Source organism: Anolis carolinensis, chromosome 2 (assembly GCF_035594765.1).
Source record: "Anolis carolinensis isolate JA03-04 chromosome 2, rAnoCar3.1.pri, whole genome shotgun sequence".
Lineage (NCBI taxonomy): Eukaryota > Metazoa > Chordata > Lepidosauria > Squamata > Dactyloidae > Anolis > Anolis carolinensis.
Genome location: NC_085842.1, coordinates 233,403,746 through 233,431,318, shown reverse-complemented (window position 1 = coordinate 233,431,318; position 27,573 = coordinate 233,403,746). Strand labels below are relative to the sequence as shown.

Below are 27,573 nucleotides of genomic sequence, written 5' to 3'. Positions count from 1 at the left end.
TTGGCCCAATTTTTCTCTGCAGCTCATAGAATCATAGAATAAGAGTTGGAAGAGACCCCAAGGGCTATCCAATCCAACCCCCTGCCATGCAGGAAAACATAATCAAAGCATTCCTGAAAGATAGTCATAGTATCTGTTTAAAAACCTTCAACTAAAGAAACCCCACTTCATTCCAAGGTAGAGCATTCTACTGTTGGACAATTCTTACCATCAGGAAGTTCTTTCAAATATTTAGGTGGGATCTCTTTTCCTGTGGTTGGTATCCATTGCCTCATGATTTAGTTTCTAGGGCATCAGAATACAAGCATGCTCCATCTTCAAGATGATGTCCTTTCAAATATTTAAATATGGCTATCATTTCTTGTCTTAACTTTCTTTTCTCCAAACTCAACATATCCAGCTCCCGAAGCCGTTCCTCATAGGACTTGGCTTTCAGACCTTTGATCATTTTGGTGACACTCCCCTGGACCTGTTCCAACTTGTCAATATATTTCCTGAAGTGTGATGCCTAGAACTGGACACAGTAGTCTAGGTAAGATCTGACCAAATCCAAAGTGATTCTAACTGAGCCAGAGGTTCAGATTTAAAAAAAGAAAAGAAATAGGAAGACAGTGTGTGACCACCATTACCTTATAAGGAAAACACGAAGGTGTTGTGGAGCTGGGGTTTGCTTCTTGAGACCTGTAATGTACAATATTCATAGGGGGGGGGGGTAGTGAATTCAATGAAGATGTATAGGCAGTTATAAAAACAAAAAATTGGAAGGAAGCACAAGGACCATTTAATCCAATTTACCTCCCATACGGAAATACACAGTTATATCACCCCCAAAATATGTCCATCCAAATTCTGCTTAAAGATCTATAAAGACTGAGAATCCACCACTCTCTGAGTCCATTTCAATGCAGAACATCTCTTACTGCAAAAAGTTCATGTAAAATCTCTATTCTTGCAATCTGAATATATTTATTCATGTTCTAATCTGGAGCAGCAAAAAATAAGCTCACTCCATCTTCTACAAGACATCGCTTTAGATATTTAAAGATAGCTGACATGCCCCCTCTCACGGCAAACATACCCAATTCCTTCTGTGATTTCTCATATTTCTTCTTCCTTCATATCTTGTTCTTTGCAGAAACAGTTCATAGCAGAACTGTTAAAGAGCTGTGGTCAAGGTTTGAGTGGCTACTGATTTTCATCTTGATTTGAACTCTCTCTTAACTTCCTAGACTTTCAACTTCTCATGTTAATTAGTTTATCTGAACAATAATTTACTTATGATTCTTGTGTTTTTTGAGTAGGAAAACCTTGCCACATATCACTCGATTGTACCGAGTTATTGATGGGTTTCTGAATTTTCTTCTGAATTGTCTCTCTTTATTTGATGTACTTAGAAAATATACTCTCTAATGGTTCTGCCACATTCCATTGATGTGTCACGGAGCACATTTATTTTATTTAGAAAGTGCATATATTATTACAATGCCCTTTAAATCATGTTTTGAAGCAGAGCAATTTTAAATTGTCCATTTAGTTGAGTAAGCAATTAAATTTTCATATGATTCCCTTGATAGTTGAGTATATACAGTTGGCCCATGGTATCTGGGGAAGAGGGGTTGGTTCCAGGACCTCCTCATGGATACAAAAAATCTGTGGATGCTCAAGTCTTACATTTAGTGAGAGAAGTTATTTGTTGTGTTTACATGTTTACTTGACCTACACGGTCTCATTGCCATTTCCTTGGCTTGGTCACCACATTGAGATTTTTCTTTCTATTGTCAAGTATTCAAGCTGGTTTCTGCCACACACCACTCACTGAGAGATTGGTGGCTACATGACCATAGGGAGGAAGAATGAATTGTCAATAAGTCCTGAAATTACTCAAGATGATGCGAGTCGGAGCAAGTCTACTTCCACTATCAGGAGTGTCCTATGTGATACTAAAGAGCAGGTGCAGGCAGAAGGCAGGGGTGGCCTTTGAGAAAAATGGAAGGGCTTTTGAATTACCACAGACACTGTCTGGATCTTTTTGAGTTGGCTGCAGGTCCCAGTATTCTTGCCTGCCTTCGCTGCAGGTAGAAAAGGAGAAAGGTGAACCATCAGGGTATGACAACACCAGCAATCATGGGCCCTTCCAAATCACACAGTTATAGTGTTATAGTTCACTTTCACTTCCATGGCAACATCCTATGGAATCCTGGGTTTTGTAAAATGATGAGAAGACTAGACTTTGCTAATGAGGCAGAATGTCAACAGAATGGAAAGGGATAATCAAATGAAATGCCAATCTCCACCCCCAAAAAAGAAGCAGCTCTTGTTGGAACAAAAAAAGTTGTCCTTTAAGGCACTAGTTAAAAAGGTACTAAAACTGTCTGTAGACCATAGGAATGGTAACTGATAGTAACCTTTTTTTTTTTTTGCATTATGTGAATTGTAAATGTAAAAGAACAAATAACAGGGAAAATACCATGTTTGGATTGTCTCACTTTTTAATGTCAGAGGTCCTTTGGAATCTTCAGAGAATTGTGAAATTTTATGACTCCGAATGTTCCAGCCTGTGCATTAGTCTGCAAGATGTGGTCCAGTTTCTATCCGAATTTGGAAGGGACAGCTTTTTCAAGTATTGTTACCTTATATTAGCATGAGATTGCTTTGGCCAAATATATGCAATCAGAAAAGCTACATCGGTATGCAAAAGCTGACTTTTGTTCAAGGAAAATGATCAGTGGGAGACAGCGGAATCATAAAGAAACTTGAGAAAGAAACTAGAGGCTATTATGTTAGGCTATAAAGCAAATATTTCTGTTCAGCCACATCTTTTGGCTATCCAGCAGGGTTATGAATTTAAGTTCCCATACTCATCTTTCAGAGATGCTAATCAGTTTCTCTTTCCGAATGAAGATCTAAGGCAGGAGAGACGACCTGCACCCCTAAGGCTGCATGGAGACTTTGGCCTAGTTTCAAAAGCCATCTCCATGCAGCCGTCTCAGAATTCTAGCAGCCTGATGGTTGTAGAAGAAGTGGAAGAAAGAGCAAAAAGAAGGTGTCTGAAAGCACAAAAAGGGGGTGGCCCTAAACACATATCTCTTTGATCTGGCCCTCCATTGCTTCAGCCTTTATTGCTGATTGTGTGTAGCCCATGCTTACTCTCTCTCTCTCTTGCTCTTTTCTCTTTTCCTCAATCATGCTTTCACTCTCATATATGTGCATATATATGCATACACATATGCTTAAATCTTATTAGTTCTGATTAGTCAACACGGATTTATCAAAGACAGATCATGCCAGACTAATCTGACCTCTTTTTTCAATAGAGTTACAAGCTGGATAGATGCGGGGAACGCCATGGATGTAGCCTATCTGGATTTCAGTAAGGCCTTTGACAAAGTCCCCCATGATCTTCTGACAAACAAGCTAGTCAAATGTGGGCTAGGCAAAACTGCGGTTAGGTGGATCTGTAATTGGTTAAGCGAACAAACTCAAAGGGTGCTCAACAATGCATCTTCTTCATCCTGGAAAGAAATGACAAGTGGAGTGCCGTAGGGTTCCGTTCTGGACCCGGTTCTGTTCAACATCTTTATTAACGACTTAGACGAAGGGTTAGAAGGCATGATCATCAAGTTTGCAGACGACACCAAATTGGGAGGGATAGCTAACACTCCAGAAGACAGGAGGAAAATGATCTTAACAGATTAGAGAGATGGGCCGAAACTAACAAAATGAAATTTAACAGGAACAAATGCAAGATACTCCATTTAGGCAGAAAAAAATAAAATACAAAGATACAGAATGGGGGATGCCTGGCTCGACAGCAGTACATGTGAAAAAGATCTTGGTGTCCTCATGGACAACAAGTTAAACATGAGCCTACAATGTGATGCAGCGGCGAAAAAAGCCAATGGGATTTTGGCCTGCATAAATAGGGGTATAGCGTCTAGATCCAGGGAAGCCATGCTCCCCCTTTATTCTGCCTTGGTCAGACCACACCTGGAATACTGTGCCCAATTCTGGGCACCGCAGTTGAAGGGAGATGTTGACAAGCTGTAAAGCGTCCAGAGAAGGGCGACTAAAATGTTCAAGGGTCTGGAAAACAAGCCCTATGAGGAGCGCCTGAAAGAGTAGGGCATGTTTAGCCTGCAGAAGAGAAGGCTGAGAGGAGACATGATAGCCATGTACAAATACGTGAGGGGAAGTCATAAGGAGTAGGGAGCAAGCTTGGTTTGTGCTGCCCTGGAGACTAGGACACTGAACAATGGCTTCAAACTACAGGAAAGGAGATTCCATCTGAACATTAGGAAGAACTTCCTCACTGTGAGAGCTATTTAGCATTGGAACTCTCTGTCCCGGAGTGTGGTGGAGGCTCCTTCTTTGGAGGCTTTTAAGCAGAGGCTTGGTGGCCATCTGTCGGGGGTGCTTTGAATGAGATTTTCCTGCTTCTTGCAGGAGGTTGGACTGGATGGCCCATGAGGTCTCTTCCAACTCTATGATTCTATTATTCTATGATTCTGTGATTGGAGTAAACCCATCAGATCCATTGGTTTTATCTACCTGTTGAGTCACCATTCAAAAGTTAATTAAATGGATTGACTTTAGCTGAGATTGGTCAATAGGATGTCACCATAATGTCTGTGTTCATACAACATGTATGGAGTTATATGCACATGTGTGAGAGAGGTAATTAACAAGCAGTTGAAAAATATAAGCAAAATTGCTTCCAACTTCTTCAGTTGCTAATGATAAAACACACAGAGAGACATACCAACATTCAAGCAACCACTCATACACAAACATATATATGATTAATGATGGATTGATGCCTCTTATAATTGGTATGTGTTTTTTATCACAATGTAGGCTTATAGATAACACTTCTTTAGGCCGATATACCTAGATATTTAACAAAATTTGGAGAGTTTGTTTTTTCAGTACTCTTATTTAATCATTGATAAATTTTAGGTCCTTGAAGTGCTACAATCACATAAAGTGTATACTATCATTGGGCAAAGGTGATACAATTTTTGAAGACTTTAGAGCAGGGGTCCCCAAACTAAGGCCCGGGGGCCGGATCCGGCCCATCGAAGCCATTTATCCGGCCCCCACAGCACAAGGGCAGAAGGGGGGTGGGCTAAATGGCCCAAGGGGTCTCTTCTTCTATTACAACCATTATTATTATTATTATTATTATTATTATTATTATTATTATTATTATTAAAATTGAGGCTGGGAGGCCATCTGTCAGGGTTGCTTTGCTTGTGCTTTGAGTGCACAAAGGCAGAAGGGGGTTGGACTCAATGGCCCAAGAGGTCTCTTCCAACCCTCTTTATTATTATTATTATTATTATTATTATTATTATCATCATCATCATCATCATCATCATCATCAAGGCTGTATTTATTCCCGTTTTGTTTTGTTTTTTTTACTTCAAAATGAGGCATGTGCAGAGTGCATAGGAATTTGTTCATAGTTTTTTTTAAAAAAACTCTAGTCCGGCCCTCCAACGGTCTAAGGGACCATGGACTGGCCCCCTGTTTAAAAAGCTTGAGGACCCCTGCTTTAGAGAGTGAACAATTTTCAAGTGGAGTCAATTTCATAGAGGCAATGGCATTGTCAGACAAATTATGGGGCTTGTTTCTTCTATTTTATTACACTGGGGAGTAAAATATATCACAAAGGAAGTATGTCTACTTCCTTTCAACTGTTTGAATTGTCTTGTATCTGGTTTAAGCAACGAGTAAAATGTAAATAGAGGGAATTAGGCTTTGCTTCGAGCTTTTTGTCTCTTGGAGCAAGTAGTGAATTACCCGGAATAATATGTAACATGCTTTTCTTTTCTTTTTGTGGATACAGGAGCTGTGAAGGACGAAATATCAGATACAGAACATGCAGCAATGTGGTAGGTGAAGACTGATTACATTTCAGTACTATTACAGTTGGTTGAGACACGTGGGTTATGTTCTGGGATAATAATAATAAAAAAACGTCAAAAGGTACTTTGTAAGGCACAAAAAGTACATTAATAATACCAAGATATAGAAGGCCCAACTTGAACAATCAAGTTGGAAGAGACCACAAAGGCTTTCTAGTCCAGCCCCCTGCCATGTAGGAATAGACAACTAAGCCACTCTTGAAAGATGACCATCCAGCCTCTGTTTAAAGACTCCATAAACAGAGAGTCCATCATCATTCAAGGCAATTCATTCCACTGTCAAGCAGTTCTTACAGTAAAAGCGGAACCTATTTTCTTGCCATTTAAATCCATTGGTTTCTGTTCTGCTATCTGAAGCAGCATAAAACAAGCTTGCCCCCATTTTCTACATTACATCCTATATTACATTAAAGAGAGCTATCATGACTCAATCTTCTCTAAGCTAGACATAACCTCATTGGGCTTGGTTTCTAGAGCTTTGATTATTTTGGTCATCCTTCTCTGGATATATCCCATATTGTTAATAACCTTACTGTGCACAGTATTCCAGGTGACCAAAGCAGAATAGTGATCCTACTACTCCCATCAAACTAGATCATTCTTTTATATAGGAGCCCCCGGGGGCACAGTGGGGCAAACCCTTGTGCTGGCAGAACTGATGACTTGAAGGTTGGGTTGCTGACCTAAAGGTTGCCCGTTCGAATCCAACCCGGGGAGAGCACGGATGAGCTCCTTCTATCAGCTCTAGCCCCATGAGGGGACATGAGAGAAGCCTCCCACAAGGATAATAAAACATCAAAACATCCAGGCGTCCACTGAGCAGCATCCTTGCAGAGAGCCAATTCTCTCACACCAGAAGCGACTTACAGCTTCTCATGTTGCTCCTGATGCACCAAAAAACCCCCTCTTATATATGAACGTTTAGCACAATAATGACACTGTCAGGACAGCATATTTTCTCTGTACAGGAGGTGTACTCACATATCCTTATGGGAGAAACTGATTTATCTTGTTTTACTTGTGCTTCCTTGCCCATATATCTACTAACATTTTCACACATTAAAAAAAATGTTCTGTTAAAAAAAGTGATCTAAGTAAGCTGGTCTTTATTTTCCCAGTCATTCAACAAGGTGGCTGTGATTCTATGAAGAGTTTAGGAAACTTACATTTTGAGCGACGATCCCCAGAGCCCCCAGCCTAAAAAGTTACTTTCCCAAGCAATACTACTAATTTAAGTTACTTGAAGCCACCTTATTCTCCAAGATTTCACTGGAGCGTATACCTTGTAAAGCTTCCTTTAGTTTGAACATGTGTTGTCGTGATTGACACCAACCAGAGTAATATATGATATATAAAGCTGCCTGTTGCTTTGTAGATTGTCTTCCAGCTGCGAGGCACTTATGCTGCACCAGGACATTGAAGGGAGGAAGGAGGTTAATTTGTGTCTGTTCAGAGATATGCTGTGGCTCTGTGGCACATGACGTGGGAGGAAAGAAAGAGACACTGTCCAAAACTGATGGGCTTCAAATTACTCTCCCAGCTTTGTTTTGGTTTGCACAAGAGCAGGCACAGCACGCTGGCCCTGCGGCTCTCTGCTACTTCCAGTACTGAAAGGAAGTGGGGTGTTATAAGATGCCTGGGCCTTTTTGCATGGGTTTATTATTACTGGATCACCCTGCTGGGAAACTGGGATTACAGTAAACTTGAAGCCCATCTTTATAGGAACTGATGAACTTTTCCAGCACAAAGACTATTTTTCTCCCTTTTCAAAATGTTGTTCTTAGGATATAGGTTCAATCTTCTGGCTATGACACTGAAAACATTTGTCTTAAAAATAAAACTTCACAGATCTCTGTCCAGAAACAAAGTCAAAGGGATACTGTAGAAGGTAAGCCATGCAGCAGCTGCCTAAGCTTGCCCTGTGTGACACCTATACTCTGGTTTCTAGCCTGCAGCCATAGGTTAGGCTTCATTTTTCATAACCCCATCCCTCCCAAATCCAAGAAAACAGAGGGTTTGTAAATCTGGGCATAAGCATGTGATCTGAGGTTACAGATGGCAACCTCTCCGCGGGAGTAAAAAATCCAGTGGCTGATAGTATTACCGCTGAAACACAGTTACCAAGAATGCCAGTAGAGTCAGCCCTCCACATTTGTGGGTTTGACATTGGTGGATATGATTATTCACAGATTTGATTAATATGTTCTATCTAGGACTCTCTAGGCCAGAGCTTCTTAATCTTTTCCACTTGCGACCCCTTTTAGCCCGATAGATTTTTACGTGGATATATAAGTATATTTTTAAAAGATATAAAAACCCAACATTTACTGATAACAAATCAACATTTACAAGGCTTGCTAAACAGGCTGAGTTTCCTTTTTATGAAGTACAGCTAAAGCATCTTCTGCAGAGTCTACTGTAAATATTTTTGTCGTGGTATACCACAAAAGGTTTTATAGGGGATGAAAATACCCCCATGTCCCCTAGAGGAGTGAACAGGAGTTGCTACAATGTAATGTGCAGCCATCCAAAGTCTCATGGTGGGTTGATATAATCCCTATCTTTTCAAAGTTGCCCATTGTTGTTGGTATCATTGTGTGCCTTCATGTCATTTCTGACTTGTGACAGCCATAAAGCAAACCTTTCATAAGATGTTGATCATAAGGGGTTGCCTTTGCCTTCCTTTGAGGCTGAGACAGTGCCTTGACCAAGGTCAGCCACCGGGTTTCCATGGCCAAGTGGGGATTTGAACCCTGATCTCCAGAATTGTCATCCAACATTCAGACCACTATTCTACACTGGCTCTCTCTACAGTTGTCCATCCCTAATTTAATTCATTTATTTATTCGTTTACTCACCTTTGTAGCCATGGTGATTGGTGATGATGGAGGTTGTTGCCCATCATGTTTGGAGTTTGCTGGGTTGGAAAAAGCTGCTGTAGACATATGAGCTAAAAAAGAAATTGTAATAGAATTCTCTTCTTTTAAAAATGCTTTGTGTCCCTTTGATTCTTCTTAAGTACTGTGTGTGTTTTTAATCAATATTCTTAAAATCCTTATCTCATAGTCTTTTTTGTTTAAAAATGTAATGGCTAATGGAGTTTTTATGGTTGCTAATCCCTAGTACTTTCTCATTTTCTAGTGTAATTATGGATTAATTACCTGGGGCCCATAAGTAGCTATTTAGCAAGGTTGTCAACTATTTAGTAAGGCTGTTTTGAGACCATTGAAATAACTGAACTACTGTGTGTCTTTAGTTCACTGGCTGCCAATAAGCTGCCGGACCCAATTCAAGGTGCAGGTGATGACCTACAGAGCCCTAAATAGTTGGGGCCCTGCCTGTCTTCGTGATTACATCTCCTCTTACTAACCAGCGTTGGCTCTAAGATCTGCTGGGGAGGCCCTCCTCTCGCTTCTGCCACTATCACAAGCATGGTTGGTGGGGACAGAAAGAGCCTTCTCTGTGGTGGCTCCCAACTTTGGAACGCCCTCCCCAGAGACATCAGGCAAACCCCAACACTATCCTTCCGTAGGGACCTGAAAACCTGGTTGTTCCAGCAGGTTTTTGAGCATGATTAGTCCCTAGTCCCCTCTCTCTGGGTTACCAACCAGAACCCTGCTCTGCACTTTATCCACTTCCCCAGCCCTGTGATACTCTGTTGAATTAGTCTCTGCTTAGCCCTTCATATCTGACCATGTTTATTCTGAAATTCTAGCCATTGGTATTTTGAACCCATCTCATGGAGTAGACTAAAACTGGATTTTAAATTTTTGTGGTTGTTTTAGCAGGATTGTATGTTTTTGTTTTATGATATTTACTTTTGTTGTATGGTCTCCTATTGATAATTGAATGTTTTGCTTATGTTGCAAACTGCCCTGAATACTTTTGGGGAGATAGGGCACTATATAAGTAAAGTTTTATTGTTATTCATTATTTAGCATCCACCGGATCCTACAATGGCTCATTCCCCCAAAACGACATGAACTTCAAAGAGCACAATTGGTAAAATAATTTAACAGATGAAAGTATGTGGAATCTGGCATGATCTGAAATATTCACTTTCTGGATTACTGGCCTTTAATTACCATGTTGTTGATGAGCCTGTGATTGTGGTATTGGATATAAACCCAGAGAAGTATCCTCTCTTTTTGCAGAGAAGATAGAGCTGCACTTTCTCACAGGAAAGGATAATAAAAACGCAGGGTTTTTTTCTAATTAGGAGTGCTGGAGGAGGAGCTAGGTGTGATTAGATTATCATATGTATGGTCATATTTGTTATACTTAATACTCAAAATAAGTGAAACAGAAGCAAGTGATATAGACAAGAAGGGAGAAAGATGTGCCTAGGAGAGATAATATTAGGGTCTCTAATTATATGGTCTATGCCATAGTATTTCCAATATCTATGTATGATTATGAAAGCTAGACAATGAACAAAGATGACAAGAATAATATCATTTGAAATGTGATGTTGGAGAAGAGTTCTACATGGACTGCTAAAAACAAATAAATGGTTCTTAAAGCAGATCACGCTTAAATTATTCCTAAAAGCCAAGATGACTAAACTGAGGCTGTCGTAGTTTGGCCATATCATGAAAAGACATAGTTCACTGGAAAGACAATAATTTTTGGTCAGGTAGGAGGCAAAGGGAAAGGTGGAAAACATTATTACTGGTAAGTGGACTCAATCAAAGAAGCCATGGCCCCAAGTCTACCAAGATTTGAGCAAGACTGTTTGAGGACAGGGCAACTTGAAGGCTTTCTATTTTATAGGGATTCCATTAAGTTGAAGTCAACTTGATGGCAATTAACAACAACTGTAGAGAGCATTCAGCTACCTTTCCCACCTAATGATTTTGATAGTTGCTATGGGTAGCAAGGAGATCTAATAAGAAGACATATTTTGGAAACTATGGTGAAGGCGCTAGATGCTCTCTTCCCTATTCCACGTTCAAACATGGATTAGATGCTAAATTTCATTTCAGAACAGTTGATAGAACATCATGTTTTGGTGGATCTAAGAGAAGCTGGCTAGTTTAGAAAGAGAAAAAGCCTACTAAACTCCATCTTTCAACCTCTCAACACTGTCCTTCAACAGCTGTTCAATGAAGCAGCTATTTCATTCTTCCTAATAGTAAGGCCATGAGAGCCTCTTGGCTACTGTTCTGCTCCCCACACAATTACCACTAGTTTACCCTCCTCCACAGTGTTTAACTGCCTCAGGCAACAAGGGGACAAAGAAGCAAGTTCCTTGTGATTGCCCTTCACTGTGACTTTTACTGACAGTGATTATCTGTGCTGAGATCAAATAATCCCGTGATGTCTGTGGTGTTGAAAAGAGAGGTAGTGTTCTCCTCTATGTCTTGGTACAAAATTATAATCAGAAAGGAGGTAGACACTTACACAGGGAGCTATTTTTCTTGTTTGTTTAGTTCTATGTGGAAGGTGCCCCAATTAATTGCCGCCATGTCAGTGCAACAGAAAGATAAGCAGCACTATAACACAGGAAGTTTCTGGAAGGGAAGAAAGGTAGCCTGACACAATACAGATGTATGAGACTATAGTCCAAAACCACTCTTAGGTGAGAATAGATCTGAAAATTGCTTTTTGACGTGCATAAAATGAGCAGGTGTTAATTGCCAGGAAATTGTAGCACCAATAGCTGGATCCATACCAATTAGTCTTGCCCAGGACAAAAAAGAAAAGTCTCAACAGCTAAGTAATGGGAGCTGGAGTTAACAGCAGGGACACAGAATAATGAATCACCTGACAGTATATGTCTCCTAGCCAGTCACCTAAAAAAAGCTGCAAAGGTGTCTTTGGCAATTTTGTAGGAAATTTAGTAGGAATATAAACCCCAGTGCCATCTCAGATCCCAAACTGTCTTCATGACATGGTGGCATCAAATGTTGAGCTAGTTCTGTTTTAATAATAATAATAAACTTTATTTTTATTCTGCCCCATCTCCCCATGGACTTTGGGCGGTTTCCAACAAAACAGGCAAACATTCAGTACCTATAAAACAGAAAAATGAGAAATAAACACTAAACATTGTAAAACAAGTTAAAATATGCAATTTACATCCAATAAAAACAATTCAAAGCCAGCCTAGTCAGAGTGTCATTTCCATTTCCATGCTGCTTAGTCCATAGTATGGGTTTTATACCATCTCCTTATTGTATGCTTACAAACATAAAAAAGTTTTAAACTGTTTTTTAAAGGAGAGAAAGGAGGGGGCCATTTTAATTTCCTTGGAGAGGGAGTTCCAAAGGTTGAGGCGATCATGGATAGGGCTCCCTCTCTCATTCCCACCAGTCATGCTTGAGACAGGGGTGGAACCGAGAGCAGGGCCTCATCCACTGATCGAAATGCCCAAGCAGGCATGTATGTGGAGATGCAGTTAGCCAAATGGTCTGAGCCCAAACTGTTAGGGCCTTATAGGTAATGACCAGCACTTTGAATGGGCCACAACATGGGAGTGATTATCTCCCTGTCTGGAACCCCAGTTAGTGATCTGGATGCTGATCTCTATACCAGTTGAAGCTTCCGAACTATGTTCAAAGGCAGCCCCACATAGAGCACATTACAGTAATCCAAACAGGATGTGATTAAGGCATGGACTACCATGGCCAGATCTGGCATTTCAAGGTACGGGCACAATGAAAACTGTTGCACAAGTTTTCATTGTGCAAAGGCACTCCTGGCCACCTCCAACACCTGAGTCTCCACGGTCAACTGTGAATCTAGGATCACTCCCAAGTTGTGGACCTGTGTCTTTCAGGGGGAGTGTAACCCTATACCCTGACCTGCCTTATGTCTGACCAGGAGCATCTCTGTCTTGTCAGGATTCAATTTCAATTTGTTAGCCCTCATCCAGTCCATTACTGATGACAGACAGTTTTTACACTATTTCTGTACTATAGTTCTGAACTTTGGGTGGTTTTAGGGAACTAGCTCCCTTGAAGGCTTTACCACCCTTTGCTTGTTTAGACTTCCTTGTCAGAGGTGTAAAAAAACATTACACCCTCAATTATAAATCCTCTAAAGTAGTGATCCTTAACCTTATTTTCTCCAGATACTTTGGACCTCAATTCCCAGAAGTCCAGGCTAGTTTCACTGAAATTATGGGAGCTGAAGTCCAAAACATGTGGCAGAATGAAGGCTGAGAGCCACTGTAACAGACTAAATTTGTAGCGCTTCTTCAAAATTGTTCCTACTGTTGGGAAGAGGCAGACTCCCACCTCCCAAAACTGAGCTCAAGGTTTACACTCCACACACTTTGGCACTGCATTGAAATATGTAGAAAATTCTTAAAGGAGTTGAGTCATTCTTATGATGTAATGCCAGAATATATTACATAATTCCCAGAATATATGTCTAACTATAAACTATTAATTAGACAAGGGGCCAATGTGTTCTACTTGAGAGTTCTCTGCTACTACTGATTCTGTAGCATAGACCGAGGAGCATGTAAAATATAGCTTGGGCTACTAAGAAATTCCAATATAAGTAAAACCACACACAGAGCTAGATGTGTATGATAGGTATGAGCAATGAATTAGTATTGTTACTTTTTTTTATACCGGCCCGGCTCCTATCATCACAATATTACTTTGATGCTACATAAGCCCCAGCAGCCAACGTCTTGTGTCACACTGCTGTTGAACAAATATTAGGAAAACCAGTGAAAAGTAGTAGTTATATCCAACTATCTGGACTAGACTGAGGTTGATCCTGCCTGGTTGCATACAGTTGGCCCTCCATATCCACAGAGTTTACAGCCACAGATTAAACTATCCATGGCTTGAAAGTATTCCATCCTTTTTTAAAACTTCCTAAACAGAATCTTTGATTCTGCCATTGGATACAAGGGACACCAATTTACCATGCAACAGTATATAATGGAACTTGAGTATCTATGGATTTGGTATTCACAGAGGCTCCTGGAAGCAAACCCCAGCATATTCTCAGATACTATACACATCATTGCCAGTGGATACTGAGAGCCCACTATATTTTTAGTTGATTTAATTCCATCTTTTTCACTAAAACTGGCACTCAAGAAAGGCTGCAATCAGATTAGAGATAAGGAGCAAACAAAAGCACAGTTTGTTATAAATAAGAAAGCACAATTGAGGAAATGATCCTATTAATGCATTCCAATGAAAAGACAATTTAAAAACATCCGTCTCTGAGAGCTTCAGAGCAAGAGCAGTAAGATCATCTGCTAGCTAGAATGTCAAAAGAGTGAACAGTTCTACCTTGCAATGAATAAATCTCTAACAAGACTTTCAAGAAGAACTATTATTGTTTTGAAAAGAGAAGAATAAGAGAAATAATCAAAGACTCCATGATTCTTTCAATTTCACACCAAAAGACTCATTTGCTAGAGTACCTGCACTTCTAATGAGAAGCTAAGTAGTTATATTACACTCAGCTCAGGATCTGTTGCTAAAGCTCAGTTTTACAAGATGCTCATATACATATACAGTAGAGTCTCACTTATCCAACATAAATGGGCCGGCAGAATGTTGGATAAGCGAATATGTTGGATAATAAGGAGGCATTAAGGAAAAGCCTATTAAACATCAAATCAGGTTATGATTTTACAAATGAAGCACCAAAACATCATGTTAGACAACAAATTTGGTAGAAAAAGTAGTTCAATACGCAGTAATGCTATGTAGTAATTACTGTATTTATGAATTTAGCACCAAAATATCACGATATATTGAAAACATTGATTACAAAAATGTGTTGGATAATCCAGAACATTGGATAAGCGAATGTTGGATAAGTGAGACTCTACTGTAGAGATAAACAGCCACAGAGTTGAATGCAGATTATTCTCAGATACTATACATATCTTTGCCGCCACTTTTTGGGACAGGGATATAATACAAATTGTCCTGATTAGCTCCTGCATATCCCTATTTGATTGCTCCACCATTGTGCCAGCCAAGTCTTATTCTTTAAGTGGCTGCAGGATTCAGCCAGGAAATTCTTGTTTTGGCTGCAAGAAAAAAACCTATTTGTGTTCTGAATTGTGGTAGAAACACAAGGGGGAGGAAACCCAACCAAGTATGTCTGAAACCATTCTGGAACTTTGGAGAAAAAAACACCCTTTGTTGTTTCTTGGAAAATGACCTTGAAATGTAGTAAAAGAAAAAGACACATTTTTATAACTTGCTATGTTATTATATACCCTTTGGTATGAAAAGTAAACAAAATCTTAAAAAGTGACTCACACATTTCTTGGCTGGATGGAGTTTCTAAAGTTGATTTCTCTGCCATATTGTGGACCCATAAAAGATGGATTTTAAAAGCTGTTCTTTTAGCCCTTGCTTTCCTGGAGATTCACCTTTAGCTGCCAAATGTGTTCTATTTTTAGGGACAAGAAGTCACCAGTTCCCTCCTCCTAGAAATAATGTGTACATGTGTTCATCTGTGATCATAACCATTCAACTATCACGTGGCCTGAATTTCTATGCTTTCAAATACTAAGATTATACGTTTTTATTTTGTTTTAGTAAGGTCTGAAAGTCAGAGGCCATCTGGTACAACTCCTTTCCCAAGTTCAGTACCATCCGTAATGTAGTTTTAAAGAATTAATTTTCATAAGACAAACCAGATGGTTCAGGCTAGTGAGCTGTATTACATCTTGGAACCAAAGCCTCTCCACCTGTCCTTCACACTCCAGGTAATTTTAAAATGAGAGCAATGCCCTATACAGGTATTACTATATCCAGCAAAGCTGTGTGAACAGGTACTGTTCTCATCTTGTAAATCATTCTGTTTTTGCACATTAACACAGAGGCAAAGATATGGTGAGCAAACTCTTCTCTACAACACAAGAGAAAACTGGAGCATAACGTGCATTCCTCTTCAAATTGGAGTGAGTTGGAAAATCTATTCTTTGGACTCCAGCTCCCAAAATCTCTCAGACAGCTTTACTGTAGTCCAAAGAATAAAATCTTACAAGCTCTAGGTTTGTCTTCCTGCAAAATCCCCCAAAAAAGTAGATTCCTGAGCATTCTTTCATAAAGTAGGTGCTAAGTCCAGTCACCTTTTTGGTGGGGTAATTGTTTCTAAAATATGGCGAGTTTGCAATCAATCAAGGAGGATGCCAAATGTTTCTATCTTACTATTTTGTTTTTCTTGCCCAGAAAATGATGTTGATTTCTGGAGTCACTATTGGTCGAAAACCAATTCCGTTTCTATTGTATATCTATTGTATATCTGTTAGAATTGTATATCTATTTACCAAGAAGGCCTAAAATAGAATTAAAACATCATTGGCTTCGCTCAAGCTGTTATGTGAGACACTGCATTAAAATAGCTCCTTCCTCCCTATCCTTTCCAGAGCTGATATAAAATTAATCTCTCTTGGAACTTGAAATATACAAGTATGTGTATATTATAAATGGCTTTAAAGGCCCCATTAAAAGCCCTTTTCTATTATAAAACCTTGATAAGATCTTAATATTTAACCTTTTGAGGAACATTTTAAAAGCTTGAACCTTTCTTGTCCCGAGTAACTTGAGCTTGCTATCGCCATCAAATGACATCTGGGATTCATCTTATCTTTCTCTAGCTCATTGATTAATAGAAATGGGTTGGAATGGGCTTTAAATATGACAAACCTATATTGCTCTTATGAATAACCGTGGGGTACGGAAGGGGTCGCAGTGAATAGCTTTGATATGTATATATGGGGGCAGGAGCTATTTATGTGGTCAGGCTTTTCAAACACAAATGCTAAATTTCTGTGTTTACGTTCAAAGGAAGGCTGTTGTGCACCTAGGGAATTACTGGCCATCTTTAAAGTGAAGAAAGGTTTTTGGAGGAAATGTCAGCTTGGAAGAATATAAGCTGATGGGTATCACTCAAGGGGATGAATATCCTGTATGGTATGAATTATTAAAATGAATCCCAAGGTTTTGATTCTATTATAGGTAAAGGCCTCTCTTAGCAAAGTATCTCCCACAGAAAAAACATTTAACCAAAAATCTTCCCCTTTCTTTTTACTATCTAACTAGAACCTTGTGAGGTTTTTTTTTTTTGGTTTTTTTTTTTTGCAGCATTGCCATTGGGAAGCTAGTAACAGAGGGCTTAAGGAAAACAAACCTTTAGTTCAGGGTTAGCACAGTGTTTCTGCAGTAAGGTAAAGGTAAAGGCTTCCCCTGACGTTAAGTCCAGTCATGTCTGAGGGTTGGTGCTCATCTCCATTTCTAAGCCGAAGAGCCGGCGTTGTCCGTAGACACCTCCAAGGTCATGTGGCTGGCATGACTGCATGGAGCGCCGTTACCTTCCAGCCGGAGCGGTACCTATTGATCTACTCACATGTTTTCGAACTGCTAGGTTGGCAGAAGCTGGAGCTAACAGCGGTCGCTCACCCCATTCCTGGGATTTGAACCTGGGACCTTTCAGTCTGCAAGTTCAGCAGCTCAGTGCTTTAACACGCTTCGCCACCAGGGCTCCTTAACTGTTTTCTGCAGTAAACAATGCAGTAAAGTTTGATTTGGGGTAAATGGGGTTCTACTGTGGGTGTTCCTACTGTAGTTGTGTGTGTTTACTTAGAATAGTCAAGGTAAACACCTGCTGCCAAAATCACTTACTGAGCAAGTGCGAAGAGCAAAACTGAAAAAAAGGAGGGAGAGTCGAAAGTGGTCCCAGCAGCTACCCTGAAAAACACAAACATTTAGTATACTGCAAGAATCCCAAGAAGTGAAAAAATCTCATAGATATTCCCCATTTTCTCAGACTTTATGGTTAAGGATAGTAATATGAATGAGTATTCTTTATTTTCTCCATGAACATGCACAGTTTTGTCTGGTTTAAAACCCCATTATTCTCCCCACTTGCTGCCTAAATCCACCTCTCTTTCTGGTGTTTCTCCTATCAGGAGAGACGAAGAAGAGAATGCTCAAAAGGAAGATAATAAGAATCTCATCACACTTACCTTTTTTTAGCATTCTAGGATGCTAAAAGGATAGCCCAATGACCGATGGGCACGCTGCCCACCACGCAACATCACTGGACTTCTTGATGAAGTCCCGCTCCCAATAGGGATGGAAGCATCACAGGATGCTTCCCACCGAACACAGGAAGGCTCCTGTGTTGCGCTGACTCCACAGAGGCTGGTGAAACACAGAAGGGCCATCCATATGTTGAGGTTGCTGATGACCAGAGCTGTGGCTGGAAGGAAATAACTGATCAACAGCAATAAAATCCACGTGAGGAGTTGAAAATCATATTTGGACTGTATCCCTTAGGTTTCCTCTTCTTGCTCCTCCCTCCTTCTTCTTATCATCTACAGTTTCATAAAATTATACTAAATGACATTATTTTAAAAAGAAATCTTGTGGTTGGACTTAATTTTGAAAAATACTGTTATCATAATTAATATCAAGAAGCTGGTTCTAAGGTCTGTGCAGGACTCCTTACTGAATGGTTCTCCAGCTTTTGTATTGTGAGTCGATCAGAGACCTACCCTCTCATGCCAGGCATCAGTGGGCGAGACAAAGGATGTTGATATTTCAAGATTTGTAGCCACAGTTTCCAGGCAATGTCCAGAGCAGCATGAGACACCAAAGCTGGAGCCATACCCCATCTGAAAATAGGAACTATTGTGCTAACTCAACCGCTGAATTCAATGGAAGTGATTGCAACCTGGAAAATAGTGACTCTGAAAGTAGATATTTAACATTTTCCCATTTCCTTGCCTCCTATTTCAGCTCCTTCAAAACTGAAAATATAAATTCCAGAAACTTGTGCCTGAGTCACAAAATTTTACATGATGGATGAACAACACTGATATATTCAGTTGGTAACCCTCATGGGAAAGCCAACATGATTTGAGCACTGGATTACAACTCTAGAGACCAGCCTTTGAATCTTCTCAACCATGGAAACCCACTTCATAACCTTAAACAAGTCACACTCTCAGCCACATTGGAAGGCAAAGGGGAACACATATCTGAACAAATCTTGCCAAAAAAATCCTGGGATAGGTTCAGTTTTGGGTCTTCATAAATCACTAATCACATGAAGATACACAACAAAAATACCAACAACCTTCCTACATTTTCCAATGGCTGCATTTGGCCTTTTTAGAGAAAAAATAGAAAAGATCAACTGAAGAAGGAAACAGAATAGCCGCAAATTTCTTTTTCTAGGTGAAACTGACATATACTGCTGATCTAACCTTGCACCTTCTAACAAGATGCATCATTTTTGCATGTGCATTCGACCATTTATTTTTTAAAGAAGGAGAAAAGGGGGAACTAGAAGAAATTAGAGCCTATGATTGTGGTTGAGAGAAAAATTGCCCATTGGAAACTAAAATTACAAGAGTGAGGCATTGAAACTTTGGGCCCCAAACCCACAAGCTATCCACTTACAGAAAAGTGTAATAGTGTATATAGAATGAAATCAATTTTTTTTAAAAAAAATATCCCTTATGGAATGAACAAGCAACAAAATCCTGTAGCAGTGATTATGCTGGCAACGTATTTCACCAGTGTTTTCTATACACGCAATAATGTTATAATTATCTTGCAGCTTACCACAATAACCTTTTGAGAGCTTATTCTTGTTGTTCCTGTTTAGTTATGGGTTGGTTAGTTTCAAATCAAGATGCTAAAGCTGGAAGGTGGTGAGTTAACCAAATGCCCCAGTGACTCTACATCTCAGATACCATTGGAATTCTGATTTTCCAGTCCTAATCCCAGCATTCATATATATTTTTAATTCACTGTATTACTGTGCAACCACATGACCAAAGGTATCTGGATATCTAAATAAAAGAAATCTAATAAAAATAAATTAGTCACAGAAATATCTGGAATACAGAGTAGGTGTATGCCCTGGAGAGAGCCTCCACAACCATGGTGCTATCACAGAGAAAGGAGTCCTCCTTAGTAGACACCTATCACATCTTATTTGGCCAACACATTCACAGAAGTGCCTCTAAGGAAGAACTTATGGTCTGGGTAGATATATATGGGGAAAGTACTTTGTTTAAAGCAATAACATCCATTTCCACCTTCAGCCAAGCATGGTGTAGTGGTTTGAGCATCTGAGTATGACTTTGGAGACCATTGCCCATGGTCTTCTGTTCAGCCATAGAAATCTGCTCGTAATTTTGGATGGGCCACATACTCTCAGCTCCAGAAAACCCCGTGATGTGTTCAACAGAGTTGCCATAAGTGGGAAATGACTTGAAGGCACTTTTGGCCTGGCTGGACCAGCTGAACTCTGACACCCCTAACCATTGCAGTTTTGGGATACTGTGTGTGGCTGCCTCTGGCATCTGTCTAGAGCATTTCTGCTGCAGATTGGTCCCAGATTAACTGACCAGTGTAAATGAGGCCTGGATTATACCATTTCAAGGAAGATACATTGATCTATCTAGACCAGTGGTTCTCAACCTGTGGGTCCCCAGATGTTTTGGCCTTCAACTCCCAGAAATCCTAACAGCTGGTAAACTGGCTGGGATTTCTGGTAGTTGTAGGCCAAAACACTTGAGGACCCACAGGTTAAGAACCACTGATCTAGACCTACTTGGTGATAATCCTGTTACCAAGAATTGGATATCAACAGTGCCCACCAATGCCTAGCTAGCTTTTCATTTAAAATGGAAAGAAATGGGTAAAAAAAAAAGATGAGATGCCTAGAACACCTCTGAATCAGCTGGCAGTATCCTACGGTCTTGCACTTGGCTACACAGCATGTCGCTTGGAGCACATAAATAGTAGAAGGCCTTGTGCAGGATCTTCTAATGATTTTAAATCTAGCAGAGTGAACAATGTGTGTTTGTGCTGGCCCTTCACACTAGAGATTGAAATTTACTCATTCCTGCCTTGGGGCCAGTGCCATAAGTATGCTTGTGCACTTTTCTGAGTGCTTATATTTATCCTTCAAACAGCTTCAAGTTTCACAGGAAACTTCTCTAAACATACACTCGGCTATTTAAATCCGTGCTATTATTTTAATCATGGAAATCAAAGGAATGAAGTATTTTACTTTTGGGCCTGATCACCCGCCGCGTCCTGAGAAACTGCTAGGTTGACCATGCATTCTTCTTTTTTTAAAACTCCTTTAGTTTAAAAAGCAAAACCTGTTCAAAACAATCCCACTGAACTATGAGCAAAGCAAAACTGAGAACTCTATATGTTTTATTGAACCTTTTGTCTTTGTAAAAATAAATCAGTACAAGCCGGAACGTTTTGTAGGTTGAGCCAAGCCAGAACCAAACAAGAGATCTAGCTTGGCTCTGGGACTGCTTGACTAAGCCAAGCTATTAAGCCAGGCTCCATACCCTCATGGAATGAAAAAAAGCAGAAATTTGGGGAAGGAGTTGCATTTGCTTTAGCACTTTCTCAGGCTGTTTACATGTAGCAGCCAGTAAGACCAGAGCAAGCTGATCTGGGCCTCAGCTCACGTAGGGCTTTCACAGTGTGTTGGCAAATGCTTTCTAAGTGTAAGGGCTGGGCCCAATTTGTTCTGGTTCAGCCAAGAAGAAACACTGAGTCCAGTTTGCTTCCAAAATGAGCAACACTAGGAGGTTGTAGCTTTCTAACATTGCTTTTTTGCTTTAACAGCATGGGTTCTTCCCACATTGCCTAAGTAATAATCATGCATTTGAGGCCAAATAAAATGGATTCACTTTGCAACCGCTGCAGGGAGTCAGTGTGATGTGTATTCCACCCATTAATCTGGAATTTACTCTGGAGCTTTCATGAAGCTCTGGAGTAATCCGAATGTTTTGGAGATGTGGACAAATATATAGCACCCAATGAACATATCAGACCCACTACTGTGTTGGTGGCTAGAAGCAGCTCCCCAGAAGAGCCTTCCTATCTCGTCAGATGAGCTACTTGGTCCGTTGTATGCAGCTCCCCTTTCAGGATGGAGCCTATTACACGACAAACATGTACTTTTGACTCAATCCAGAAAGGGAAGAGCAAGCGGCGTATGCCGCCACTATGGCAACACGGGAGCCTTCCTGTGTTGTCTTAGCAGCAATTGGGGGGGGGGGGGGGGAGAGCCGGTCAGTGACACTTCCCCCCATGGGATGGGGCAAAGGCAAGTCGCACAATGCAGGGTGTGGAGCAGTGGATTATCCGCTAGGAGCCCATGGATTCACTATGCATCGTGGAGAATCCATGGGCCTTTGTGATGAGGTCCTTGCTGGCAATGTCACTTTGGTTGGGCATTCTGTTGTGACCTCATCAGATTTGATGTCACCGAGAAGGCTCTGCCAGAGACCTGCTTTTGGCTAGTGAAACAGATGGTAGCCCCAATACATTCTTAGCCCTGATCATCAGAATACCAAAGGGCTCCAGGAACATGCCCATTCCCATGGGCATGTTCCTGGCAGCTCCAGAGCACAAGACTCCTAATTATTTTGGTAAGTGTAGATGTAGCCCTAGATCTGTGGCTTTCTAAGTGTTTTTAGAGCTCCCAGAATTCCTGACCATTGGACAAGCTGACTAGAACTTCTTGGAGATGGAATTCAAACACCTGAAGGACCACAGATTATGTAGGCCTGATCTACAGTGTAGCTTGTTCCTATGCGAACAACTCCAGAAACTTGAACAAAGGAGCTGATTGTGGACTCTTGCTACATGGACTTGGATAGAAATGGGCAAGCCTTGCTGTTGCTTTCAGCCTATGGCTACTATCAGCTGTAGCTAGTATACCCAGTGATGAAGGATTACTAGACCTGAGCACCAACAACATCTAGTAAGCCGCAGCCACCAACCACTGCCTGATCTAGGGCTTCTTGCATTACCCAAACACTGTGGAAAGTACTCTGTATACTCATGTATAGGCCTAGACATTGTAGTTAAAAAACAAAGAAACCCTGGTTCGACTTATCCACGGGTCAGTGTGAGTACTTAACTCTTATTGAAAAGGGGAACCATTCCCTTCTAAGTGTAGAGTGGAGAAAGGTGAGATCTTAGTTTCTCCCAGGAGAACCTAAAAGATACATCAACCCCCTCTAATCTCTCCTTTGTGATGTTGCTTCTGGCCTTTTTGAAAAATGCCAGGGATGGCTGGCCTTCTGAGGCAGCACTGATGCTTTCACTTTTCTGCCAAAGGACCTACAATTTATCCATGGGTCATATCAAAATCCATAATTTATATGAGGTCAACTTACACATGAGTATGTACATAGTTGTGCTCAGAGACTCTCACGCTGAGTTGTGTTTCGACAAAAACAAGGACTATACAAAAGAGAAAAACTCTGCCTCTTCCTTGTTTAGGATCAGGTTATTTGAAGCATGGGTTATTTTAAATCGTGGTTTTGGGCTAGTCATTAATACCAATCATAATGATGGATTCTAGGAACAGAGCCTTTCCAGTAGTGACCTCACACTTGCATAATTTCTTCCCATAAAAATTCTGCTTGACCGCTATTCTAAATTGGGAATAAGCCCAGGAACATAGGTGCTCTGAATTTTCCTAGGTAGTCTGATCCCAAGATTGGCATAAGCCACAATAAAAGGATTAATGGATATAGCAGTTATATAACAATTGTGTCATGGCAAAGGAAGGTTATATGTTTTTTATCTAGTAGAGAACCAGAGTTCCATCAAATAGTACATCGGCTCCCAAAGGCAGCACTCATACATATTCCCCTACAGACTAGAAAACACAATGTCTTTAATGTGTTGTCGAAGGCTTTCATGGAATTACTGGGTTGCTGTGAGTTTTCCAGGCTGAATGGCCATGTTCCAGAAGGATTCTTTCCTGATGTTTTGCCTGCATCTATGGAAGGCATCCTCAGAGGTTGTGGGGTCTATTGGAAATTAGGCAAGTGAGATTTCTATATCTGTGGAATGTTCAGTGTCTTGAAAGTGGCACAGGCATGGAATCTAGTATGTGACCAAGTGTTGTTTGTTTTTGTTTTGTTTGTTTGTTTGTTTTGCGGTGGGATGGGATCATAAAGTGAAGTTAGGCTAACTTGGGGCAAAACCTGAATTCTGCATCAGGATTCAGGTTATCCCCAGAGTTAGGGATAGTCAAGACAGCTGGGCTGGTGTTGACAGCTATCCCCAAATCCCTGGGCAGAATTCTCCCAGGGGCATAGGTTGGCAGTCCCCTACTACCCCCTACACCTATGATGCGACTGTCACCAGCCACAACTACTTGTTCCTGGGTGGTTGTTACTAAAGAAGGTGGGGGGAGGGTTTCCCCACCTCTCCTTCCCAATTGCCTTATCGAGAAGCATGCTAGCTGACGTCAGTCAATGCATGCCAAGAGTAGGTAGGTGTGTGTGTCATTATTGAGGACAGCCGCTACACAGGGAGGGATAGCATCCCCTTTAGGGTGCTTGCCCAGCAGTGCTGAATTGTTTTTGGGGCTGCTGGGCAGTAGGGACTCCCTACCGCCTTGAAGATGGCTGAGGAAGTCCCAAGCAGAATGACAAGTATGCTCGATCTGGCTTCTGGATCACTGGATTGAGCCTGCCTTTGCAATCAATGTAGAATTGCCCTCTGTCAAATATTAGGGGCAAACATTGGTGCTGTGTGAGAACTTCGCAGATTAAATGAAGACATAAAGCTCTGCATAACTGTTGAAGATCTGGTTTCTTCATTCTATGGGAGTGAGAAGCCAAACCGTAGGTTTTCTTTCAGTGGGTAGGGGGAAATCTCTGGCCATGCCACAAACATTATTAGCAACCAGCCCGGATACATAGGTCATGGACAGCTTGACTATAGTGGGGTCAGGGAAGACAACCGATACTAGAAACAACTGTTACTTGCTAGTGGCTAACCACAGGGTGATTTTAATATAACCCATAAATAAGGAAATAGCAAGCTTTATGCAAAAAAAAGTAACTGTTGGGCAACATGGACACAAGGAAATTATTTTCGGTTGACAGTAAAGAAGCAAAGAGCAAGAGATTTAAACTGATTTATGATCAAATTGCAGGAAGCAATTTTAAACCATGAAAATGTTGAAAGGTTGAACTAATTGCCAACGAAGTTCATAGCTCTTGTTTTAAAGACAAGATAGGTAAATGAGTCTGAAATCCTCTATGTTTATGTAGCTCTGGCTGTAATGCTATATTTTTACTTGGCAGTGCATCCCATTGAACTTAGTTGGATTTACCTCTGAGTAGATATTGATCATTTGGGGCTGTAAGAGTGCTGTCACAGGCTTTGAAGATATTGGCAGTCAAGCATTGCATTAGCTGACAGCGCATCTGGGGAAAAACCACAACAATAATGGATGTATTTGAACTTTGACCAAATTAAATTGTTGTTTAAGCAGTACTGTAGGGGAGGTTGTATTTAAGGCTACTGAAACCTGGGGAAATCTGTTATCTGTGATTCTTTAAAACAAGTTTTTTTTCCTTTGTAAAGGGTCCAGAAAAATATCTGGGTGGTCCCTATTAACATTAACCACTAACTAAAACATTTTATTACATATATTTAGCACAAATTAGAGAATGTAGGTTTGCACCCAAAACATCTCTCACATCTTCCCTCCACAATTAATGTTTTTGTGAAAGCTTTTAAGGCATTTTAGAAAACCCGAAGAGTTTCTGATTTTGTGGATTGTGGCGTCTCTGCTTGCATTAGTCCTGTTGCAGTAATACAAATATACACAGCATTTTTCTGGCTCATGTTGCTCCACTGACTGATTTAGGTCATTTTGGAAAGAAATGCTAGCAAAGAATGCTTAAATAAACAAATACTCGAATCAAGCAATTTTCTTGATTCTTCCCCCATCCCCTTCCCTTCTTTTCAAAAGAAAAATAAAAGTTGGCTATATGTGTGTTTCTTGGTTGTGAGAAGAAATGCTGAACAACAGGCAGCATTTTTGAGAGAGCAGCAAATTCATTTCTTGTGCTGAAACACATGGTGTTGATGTATTTCACTGCTCTTCCAGTTACCCCCTCAATAACACTTAGATAAAAAAAAATCTCTAGAGAAATTGGCATGGTATATTCTGTCTGATCTCTACTTCTGGATGGAGTTAGATATTTGAAGGGGTTTTTTCTCCCTTTCTTTAGGATATTGAAATCAATTTAAAAGAGGAAAGTGTTCTGTGCATCCATCCTGTGTTTTTAAATAGGTTTCCCGGGTTTTTGCATTGTTTCTGAAACCTGCAAAACTTGTTTAACTAGCTTTAGGCAGCCCTCCACATTCTCTGAAAAATTGCTAGTTAAGGTTAAGATTTCCCCTTGACATTATTTGTGTGTGACTCTGGAGGTTGGTGCTCATCTGCATTTCTAAGTTGAAGAGCTGGTGTTGTCCTCAAGATCATGTGACCAGCATGACAGCATGGAGTGTCGTTACCTTCCTGCCAGAGCGGTACCTATTGATCTACTCACATTTGCATGTTTTTAACTTCTAAGTTGACAGAAGCTGGGACTAACAGTGGGAGCTCACCCTGCTCCCCGGATTCAAACTGCCGACCTTTTGGTCAGCAAGTTCAGCACCTCAGCGGTTTAATATGCTGCACTACTAAGGGCTCCAAAAAACTGCTAACAAAGTGAAAAACCACAAATAAATAAATTGCCATCTTTTTTAAAAAAAAACTATTTATTATCCTGCAGAGAAAAATATCATCTGACACTTATAAAACTCTGCTGGGAAAAATAATGCATTTCTGGGTGTCTTTGCAAATTACAAATACTAGGACAAAACTGTGCAGAAACATATTGAAATTGCTGTGTTATTAATAAACAGACATGGATTCTTTCGAACCAGTTTCAAATAAACTAAGGTGGTCAATGTAGATGAGCTTTGGAGCCTGCAGTGCTATTGTATTATATGTTTCCAGGTCAAGTATAGCCAAAATATAGGGTTCACTATTAGCCACAGTTTTAGGTATCCACAGAGGATCTTGGAACATATTTCCTATGAATATGTGGGTCATACTGTATATAATAAAAATAATTAGATTAATCCCTAATGGGAATATAATCATCTGCCTGACCTTTCCCTCTTTCTTCTCAGGATTGCCCTCCAGAAGCTGGAGATTTCCGTACGCAGCAGTGTTCGGCACACAATGATGTCAGGTACCAGGGACAATTGTATGAATGGCTCCCTGTCTCTAATGATCCTGACAACCCATGTTCACTAAAGTGTCAAGCCAAAGGGACAAGTCTTGTTGTGGAACTGGCACCTAAAGTCCTGGATGGGACCCGATGTTACACTGAATCACTAGACATGTGCATTAGTGGCTTGTGCCAGGTAAGGGAAGCATGTTGTTGTTGTTGCCGCCATTGTCTTTCTCTCTTTCTGTATTTTGTCAATTTGTGTTTCCACTCAAAGATTTAAAATGTTTCAAACTCTTGTTTGTTGTACTCACTTTTTACCCATATTCCTTAATTTTCTTTTTAAAGGAACCCATACATTTATATCCATTTGAAATATGTATCTGTATCAAAAATAATTTATATCCTTGTTTTTGCATTCTAAATATCCAATCAGAGATCCTGATTATTTAATTATATTCTATAAATGATACTGCTTTAAATCAAACTTTGCTAGTGTTTTGCTACTAAAGGAATACACCAAAAGAGTTCCCTTCCCTCAGGCTTACCATCGAAGACATGATAGAAAAGGAAAACACTATGATAGTGTGGGAAAGGAATACTCCAGCAGATGTTGCAGATTTT

General features: G+C 40.3%; 1 protein-coding gene across 2 annotated transcripts in view; it reads left to right on the top strand.

The window, feature by feature from the left end:
- The window catches only part of adamtsl1 (ADAMTS like 1), a 671,866-nt gene that overhangs the window by 408,345 nt on the left and 235,948 nt on the right, over positions 1 to 27,573 (top strand). For both annotated transcript variants that reach the window (XM_062971884.1, XM_008103489.3), the window contains 2 exons: positions 5,849 to 5,894; positions 26,909 to 27,145. In XM_062971884.1, coding sequence (XP_062827954.1) covers positions 5,849 to 5,894; positions 26,909 to 27,145 — 283 coding nt within the window. The remainder of the gene's footprint in view (positions 1 to 5,848; positions 5,895 to 26,908; positions 27,146 to 27,573) is intronic.